Source organism: Larus michahellis, chromosome 24 (genome assembly GCF_964199755.1).
Source record: "Larus michahellis chromosome 24, bLarMic1.1, whole genome shotgun sequence".
In the NCBI taxonomy this organism is placed as follows: Eukaryota; Metazoa; Chordata; class Aves; order Charadriiformes; family Laridae; genus Larus; species Larus michahellis.
The window spans coordinates 564,604-573,271 of NC_133919.1; the positions used below are offsets into that span (position 1 = coordinate 564,604).

The following is an 8,668-nucleotide window of genomic DNA, read 5'->3' on the forward strand; positions in this document are numbered from 1 at the left end:
GTGCTCCAGACCCCTCACCGGCTCCGTTGCCCTTCTCTGTGCCTCAATGTCTTTTTTGTGGGGAGGGGCCCAAAACTGGCCACGGCACTTGAGGTGGGGCCTCACCAGTGCTGAGTACAGGGGAATGTTCACTGCCCTAGTCGTACTCACCACACTGCTCCTGATACAGGCCAGGATGCTGTTGTCCTTCTTGGCCACCTGGGCACACTGCTGGCTCATAGTCAGCCGTCTGTCGACCAACACCCCCAGGTCCTTTTTTGCCGGGCAGCTTTCGAGCCACTCCTCCCCAGGCCTGTAGTGCTGCATGGGGTTGTTGTGACCCAAGTGCAGGACCTGGCACTTGGCCTTGTTGAACCTCATGCCATTGGCCTTCAGCCCATCGATCCAGCCTGTCCAGATCCCTCTGCAACGCCTTTCTACCCTCAAGCAGGTCGACACTCCCCCCCAACTTGGTGTCACCTGCAAACTTAGTGAGGGTGCATTCCATCCCCTTGTCCAGTGTAGGCTGCCCTGCTCTTTGCCCCGGGGAGGGCGTGCCTGGGACTCGGTGCCCACCTCCCCACAGGGAGCTGAAATATGCCTGGCTGGGCATCCTAGAGAAGAGATCTCAAGGGGCAGGCTTAACTTTTCTCTGGTTTCTTTGCCCAGGGACGGTCTTCAGCCTTCCTTGCCTTCTGGCTGTTGCCCTGGTCTCTCTGTGGAGACATCTGCTGAGCATGTGCCTCTTGGCCGCGTACGTACGACATGTTTCTGCTGCGGATGGGGGGTAGAACGGGGGTGTCTGAGGGCCGGTGCCAGCAAAGGGCAGAGCAGAGGGTGCTCCCCAGCCAGCAGCCCGGGGCTCCCAGTGGGGCGCCTCAGCTTGGGCGCTGCTCGTGCTGTGGCCATTCTCAGGGGAGCCAAGAGCAAAGCCCCTCGGCAGCCATTTGCTGCAGCCCCAAGCTTTGGCTGCGGCAGGACAAACTGCCCCGTAGCCAGACGCTCGGGTGCAGAGCCAAGCCTCCACAGGGCAAGGGTTTTCCCCAGCTCAGGCGAGAGACCACGCCGGTCTGTGGAGGCCTCTGGGAGGAAAGGCGGACAAGGCTCCTGCGCTTCCCAGCTCTGCGGGAAAACACTTGCCCTAAGAGGGATGTGTGTGATGGCAAGGGAGAACAGGCCTGCCTCCTCAGCCAGAGGGAGAGCAAGGTCCGCACCAGAAAGACTGCTGGAAAGCACTCTTCGTGTGCTCGACGTCTTTGCTTCCTGGGATGATCTTCCTGGAGACCTTCCTTTGGGGAAGAGCTGCCGGCAGCGTTGAACGATGTGGACAGAAATCGTGTTCCTGCTGGACGCTGCTCTGTCAGTTCTCTGTCAGCAGCAGGCTTCCAAAATGGTGTCTGTTTGGCCTGAAAAGGGAAATCCGCCTGTGAAGGGGTTTGTCCAAGGCTTGGATCATGACAGCACCAGGACTCCCTCTTTTTCAGGCAAAAGATGGCCCTGCAGAAGAAGGCGTTCTTGCAAGTCTTCTTGTTGCTCCCCCTGGCTCTTGGTGAGTTTTCATGAGCAACCATCTGAGAGCGACAGCCTGGCTGGGCTGGACGCCACCTTTCCTTTTGGGCCAGTATGTGCGGAAACTCCCGTGGCCCAAGTGCTTCCCAAGCAAGTCCTTGAGTGGGACTGCCTTCTGGGCTCCCAGTAAGACTGGTAGCCTCCCAGTCACACTGCTGCCCTGCCTACCGGACCACAGGGCTCACTTAGTCGGCACCTCTGCGAGAGACGGGGGTAGCTCTTTGCAAGCCTGACCTGGGGATTCCCAGAGGGCAGGGGCCATGCAGGGGGACCGATGGAGAGGTACCTCTCCTCGCCCAGCAGCCTGGTCTCGGTGCTCACTGGGGCAGTGAGGGGAAATGGGGAATAGCTCTGGGGCACCGAGCACACCTGAAGATCACGGCTGCGCAGTCCGCTCAAGCCCGGGCTGATGGCCCCCGGTCAGAGGTGTGTCCTCTCCCTGCACCCCACGTCCCCCCGCCTCCTCAGCTCACCTGCTGCCCCAGCCCCAAGGCAACAGGGACAGACAACGCCACTGCAGGCATCGCCAGCACCCCCGGTAAAATAACTGTCTCTTGCTGATGTGAATTGCAGCTGCTGTTCACTGCGGGACCTCGCTGCCAGGCCTGAAGCCCCTGTGGTAAGCGATGTTTCCTGAGCTGGAATTGGGTCTGTGCAGAAGGGTCAGACGACCTCGTGTCCCTGCACCCATTTGCCTGAGAGCCGGGGCTCCCGCACGGCCCTTCCTGCCTTTGCCTCTTGCGCCAGCTGGTGCGGAAGGGAAGCGCTGGCAAAGCAGGGAACGCACGTGTGTCTCTCCTCCTTGCTGAGCTCAGAGGCTCCCAGTGGGGTGGGCAGCTCTCTGACAACATCTGCTTTCCTGGTTCCTGCAGGAACTGCCCGGTTTTAATGGCGCAGCAAACTCAAAAGATGCAGCTAATGCTGGAGGAGGTGGCTCGGCTGAGGGCAGAGATCAGCAGCATGAAGCAGGTGCTGCGGCGTGTTGGGGAAGGAGGCTTGGCTGGGCAGAAGCCCTTGGGGCTGTGGGTGTGTGGGACTGCTGACTGCAGTCAGCCAGCCTTTGCCCCAGGGGCCTCCTGGGCTGCACAGGCCCTTCTCCGGCCCCACTTTCACCGGCCGCTTCAGGCAGCGCAGGACTCCCTTGGCACGCCAGCACCTCTGGCTGCTCTGGCTGGGTTCCTCAGGCAGGGGTGGGACCCAGGCACGCTCACGGGGGGCCAGCCATCGCTGGCAGGGCTTGAGTCCACCTTCCACCTGCCCTGGAGAGTGTGGAGGATGGGGACGAGGGTGTGGGGACCCTCATCAACCCACCTCGGGGCCGTGGCCATGGCTGTGGACACAGACACTGTTCCTCAGTCCTGCAGCTCCGTGGAGAGGGTTTGCCTTGCCTTTCTGACAGTGGCCCTTTGCCGCTCCGGGCGCTAGTAGCCACGCTGAACGTTGATGTGCTCCTTTTCTCTGTTTGTTTATGGCGTTCCCAGGAAGTCGAGGAAATGAAGCAGGCAGCATCTGAGAGGGCTTTGGAAGCTTACGTGGAGATGTCTGACTGGGCCCTGCAAAGCTCTGGTATGGACACAAGCAGCCCCGTCTCCTTGCCCTGCGCTTGTCTGCAGCCCTCCCCAAAGGCGCCTGCGCTCCAGGCGCTGCTCTCCAAAGTGGGGGAGCTGAAATGCTTGGGGGGTCCCAGGGCAAGGCTGTGGCAGAGCAGCTCTCTCAGACTCCCTCCCAACCCTGCCCTCGGCATCCTCACGCTGCCTCTGGCGCTGCCCCCGCACGTGTTCCTGTGCGGACGGAGGGGCTCTCTTCCTCTCCTCAGCACTGGAAAAGGAGATGGCCGGGCCGTCCTTGGCTGCCCACGCAGCAAGCCCTCAGCTTGGGTCTGCTGCCATTCACATGGGCACCGTCTGTCTCCCAGAACCCTCAGACCTTCTCCTGCTGGCGCTGGGAGTGCAGCAGTCACCAGGCACGTGGCCGCTGTCATTCCCCTGCGCGGCTGGGCAGCTGGGCAGCCCACCAGCCTGGGACGAGGACAGGACTGACAGAGGCGCAGCTGGCCGGCGGTGTCAGAAATAGTGTCTGAGCACCAAGCCCTCCTCGTCTGTGGCCTCTTGCAGTCGTCTGCTTTCCCTTCCCTGCAGGTGCCAGCATTGACCTGCAGAGAACTTCGGAGACCTACACCTGCAAAAACGACTGGTTCTGGAGGTTTATTGAGTTCTTTTGCACTCCCCGCGGTCCCGATCGCATTTTGCAGGTATTGTAGCAGAAATCGAGAGGGAATTCTTTCCTTTCTTCCTGTGAAGTTGGAGACTGACCTCAGGGCTCTCCCTTCGGTCCAGTGTTGCGCCGTCTTGGGGGTGGGAGGCGAGAGGTGGGGGGTGCCCTGCAGAGCCCCTGGGCAGGGATGTGTTTCTGCAAGGCCCTGACTAGAATGGTTTCGTAACCGCTGTTCTCCTCTGCTCCATAATACTGACAGCCCTGGCAAAGGTCGGTCAGGGAAGGAGGCCTCCTGCTTCTGTCCACTTCCTCACACACACCTCATTTTCAAGCTGAAATAGACCCCACAGACACACCGGTGCCTACGCTTCAAGCTACGTGGGCAGTTGTCTTGGCCCCAACACTCTCTCACGCTTCATTGCTCTGGCTTTCTGGTTGCAGCCGGATGTTTCCCCAGGAAACTGCTGGGCTTTCCCAGGGCATCAGGGCCAGGTGGTCATCAGGTTGCCAGCGCGAGTCCACCTGACTGCCATCACTGTGCAGCACATCTCCAAAGAAGTCTCTCCATCTGGGACCGTCACCAGCGCCCCCAGGGACATCGCTGTCTTTGTAAGTCTCTGCTGGGTGCTTCTGGTGCGGATCTGGTCCTGGGGGAAAGCCATGACAGGGTCTTCCTTGCTTTTGTGCCTCCTCTGAGGTTGGAGTCCCGGTCTCCTGCGCACTGCAGGGCCCTGGTGAGGCTCTAGGAGTCTCCTCCTAAGGGCTCTAGAGGTCTCCTCCCTCTTAAGACTTGTTCTGGCCAAGCAGCTCAGGGTTCTTGACTAAAACTCAAGCGGAGCCTGAGCTCCACCGTAACCAGTGCTAGACTAGGGCTAGAGCCCCAGGGGAGGGTGGGTAGGTAACAGGGCTGACCCAGCACCTACGTTCCCTCTTTGTCGGGACGAGTCTGAGCTGCTCTCCTTGTGCTTTGCCCCACAGGGAGTGGATGTGGACGGAGAAGAGGAAACTCTCCTGGTGACCTTCATGTACGATGTGGCAAAAGAGGCCATTCAGACCTTCCCTCTGAAGGTGCGATGCACGCACGGTGTTGGGGGAAGATGCCAGGGAGCAAAGCAGGTTTGCCTGCAGGGCCATGGCAGGAGGAGCGTGAATGCTTTCTCCCTGGGCAGAGGGGGCCTGGGTCACTGCCAGGAGAGAGCTGGTGGGGTTGGGAGGGCTGAGTGGCACGCGGTGGTGCTAGCAAAAGGACAGTGAGGGCAAGGTCAGGCCCGTGGGAGCATGAGTCCCAAGAGATCCCTGGCTGCCTTCAGCAGAGCCCGCTGCACACGCAGCCACTGCACCCGAGCAACGTCTTTGTGCCATGGAGAAACCGAGACGCCCGCTGGAGAAAGCCGTCGGGCAGCACCCTGGCTCCATCCCGTGGCCTGCTGGCAGGCTGGACGGTGTCCTCTCCTCCCAGCATAGCATGCCCCTTCTCTCCCGCTGCTCTCACGCCTGCCCGCAGGAAAGCGGGCAGAGCAGACAGCGGGAGCTCGGGGGGGTGTCACACCAGCTGCCCCACGCAAAGGAGCACCTCCCCGGCCTCTCTGCCGGCACAGAGCGAGGCGCAGAGGGAAGGGGCAGAGGGGAGGGAGGCTGAGCCCCAGCCGGGCCCATGCAGAGGGTGCCAGGTGCCTTCCCCCTCCCCGTGTCCCCAGCCTCCCCAGCACCCCGCTACCAGAGCCAGCCTCAGGTTTCCACAGCCGCTCCCACCCACTGTCAGGAGCTTGTTCCTGAGCAGGAGCAGGGCTGGTGGGGGGAGATACCTTGACTGCATTGTGGCTCTTAACACCTCCGATTCCTCTTCCCTCTTTTCCTCGCAGAACGCCCCGCATCCCAGAGCCTTCTCCTATCTCAAACTCCTTGTGAAGAGCAACTGGGGAAAACCAAAGTACACATGCATTTACCGAGTGCAGGTTCATGGGAAGATGGCAAAACCAAACAGCCTCAACTGAAACCAGAGACAGAAAAAGGACAAACATAAAAAAGAAGAAAAAGAATAATGTTGCTGCGACTCAGATTGGTGTAGAAGATTTGTCTCCTAAGTTGGGTGCACAATAAGGTCCATTGCAGGGAGGGCAGTCGTGGGAAAGCAACAGAAGATCGGCGAGGAGGATTGTTAATACGCTCAAGTGACTCACAGCTGGGTGCTGGAAAACACATATATCACACTAATTGTTATTCAGTCTCGGACGCTTGCAAGAAAAACACTTGCACTTCGATAACATAAACCTGTGATGGACTCAGGGACACCTTATCCAGCCACTTGAGAATCCTGGCCTGGTGCTGAAGAAGATCAAAGCACAGTGGGAAAACGATGCCTGTTTGAACCCTTTAAATGCCAGGCAGAACAGGGAGTCCGTGCGTGCTCTTGCTCACAAGGACTCTCTCGCTGCCAAGGGCTCTTGCTAACAAGGACTCTCTCTCACTCCACGGTGCCCGCAGTCCCTGCTTCCGTGCCTCTGCCCGGGTGTTGCTTCGGAGATTCCCTGGTCTGTGAGGTATCGAGAAGAAACTTGTTCTTTGCCTTTCATCCGTGGTTTTGTGGTTGTTCCTGCGTCCTGCCCGCATCGGCTCACACAGCGGGGTTACAACCAGGGACTGAGTCTGGTAAATAGGTAAACGTAGCTCCTTGTGAAGAACAAACAGCGAAGAATACCACATCCCCGAAGAGACTGGAGGGACCGATAACAAGCTCGCAAAATAAATGGGGGAGTTGCAAAAGCTGCTGCATTTATCTTCCCCAGTCCACACAAAGAGATTCCTCTATTATCAGCTCAAACCAGCCACCGTACACCACTAGGAACCACCCAAGACCTACCATGAAGCCCCTAACAGAGTTAATGTGCATGTGCCAAGGGGATGTGAATATGGAGATGAGTTCTGGAAATGTAATGAACGTGGCAATGAGTGCTGAGACATGTAACGACCACGCATATTCTGTATGGATGTAAGTCTCTGTGAATCTCACATTCAGTGGACATGTCAGGTGGAGAGATCCCCCACGTCCCCGGTGCTGAATAAAAGAATGCCTGCTTCTTAAGACTACATCGGTGTTAAGAAGTTCATTCCCGATTTCGGTGACAGTTTCTGGCGACCCAGATGGGACTCTGCCTCTGAATCTCGACAGATCCTTGGAATTGCAGGGCCTCCATCCGGCACCGAGGGATTCTCAGGGAGAACCTCCGATCCCCGGACCAAAGAGCTCCGAGCAAGGCCCCTGGAAAGGTGAAGGCATTCTTTTCTTTAAGGGATATTAAGGGTTGCCTGTCCATAAGGCGAGGCATAAGCCTCGCAGGGTTGGGCTGTAAAGGTACCTAAGGGAAGGAGTTGGTCTCACTGGATGAAAGCCTGTGAGAAACGCGGCTGATAAGCGTAAAGGTATTGTCCTCAACACCAGGCGGGGAAGGGCCGCACCAAGAGCAAAGGTCTGGTATAAAAGGTTCAGGCCCTAAGGTTTTGTTATTTTGTCTTGTGTAATAAGTGCTATGTTCAGTTGTCATTTTCTTTGTGTTTTGTGTTGTTCGTTCTACTAGTACTATCCTATAATGGGTAGCAAGCCCTTGGCGGAAGGGGGAATTTTGAAAAAGTCTCCTTTAGGTTGTATACTCCTTTAGGTTGTATACTGAAGCGTTGGAAACAAATAGGAGGGGACCCGCTCACGAGAAAGCAGCTGATTGAATATTGTAACAATTGGTGGCCGTTATGTACTTCAGAAGATCAAGAAAAATGGACAAGAAATGGGACTTTAAAATAGAATACAATTTTACAGCTTATGTTATTTTGTAGCAGGGAAAACAAATGGGATGTATGTAGATTTGTTTTTCACTTTAAGAAACCACCCAGAGTGGCAGAAGGATTGTGGGCGATAACCAGATATCAGAGACGGTTATTCGGAATGAGACATGCTACGCCAAAAGCCATTAATTGGTCAAAATCATATGAGGTTAAACAAGAACCAAATGAATCGCCACCTGCATTTATGGAACGAGTAAAGAATACTGCTAGGAAATACACGAACGTGGACCCCGAGAGGAGGCTGGGCAATTGGCCTCTATTTTTATGGGACAATCTGCCCCGGATGTACAAAAGAAACTCCAAAAGTTAGAAGGAGAAGATTCGAGGGACTTGGGAACATTGGTGTAAGTAGCTTGGACCATCTAGAATAACAGAGAAAAGGAGAGGGAGAATCAAAGAGAAGGGAGATTAATTGCCGCATTGACGGGAGTTGCTCCGGGAAGAATGAACGGGGCCCGGGGAAGTAGAGGAGGCTACAGAAGAGTTGGGAAGGAACTCGTTTAGCAGAAGCTCAGTGCGCGATCTGCAAAGAGCGAGGACATTGGAAAAACGCGTGCCCTAGAGTCAGTAACCAAGGCTCGATCCTGCAGCCTGTCAAGGTGATGGCTTTAGGTGATGGTTTAGGGAAGCGTTGCAAAACAGGTAGTAGTAATAAGTCACCTACGTAAACAAATCAATAGCAGGCATGCATCGAGGATTGCTGAAGAGGAAAGTTCATCTGGAGGGCAACTGACGGAGAGGAAGATACGACCACCAGATGAAGTAAACGACCACCAGAACGACTGTGATTCGCGAAATGACTTGCCTCATGATTGTGCAATTGGTTCTGGGAGGGGGCGTGCTTATGTTAATGATTTAGGGAAAACGAATGAATACGTAACAATTTTGTAAATATAAATGGCTCAAAATAAGATCATTGTGGGAGCACTTATGGTGGAAAATCCCCAGTGCGACCGCAGCGCTGCTAATAAAGAATACCTGCTCTACAGGACCATCTGCTGTTGAGTTTATTTCTTTGCTTCAGCTCGTCTCTGTAATCCTGAAAGTTGAAAATATTATAACCATCTGA

At 56.0% G+C, this 8,668-nt stretch overlaps 1 protein-coding gene across 1 annotated transcript; it reads left to right on the top strand.

The window, feature by feature from the left end:
• The first annotated feature begins 449 nt into the window (after positions 1-449).
• On the top strand, positions 450-8,668 carry LOC141734754 (sperm-associated antigen 4 protein-like). Its single transcript, XM_074566898.1, has 9 exons — positions 450-733; positions 1,464-1,528; positions 2,122-2,167; positions 2,421-2,517; positions 3,030-3,114; positions 3,687-3,799; positions 4,204-4,371; positions 4,741-4,830; positions 5,625-8,668. The coding sequence occupies exons 1-9, from the start codon at positions 717-719 to the stop codon at positions 5,754-5,756; spliced, it is 813 nt and encodes a 270-aa protein (XP_074422999.1). The 5' UTR covers positions 450-716; the 3' UTR covers positions 5,757-8,668.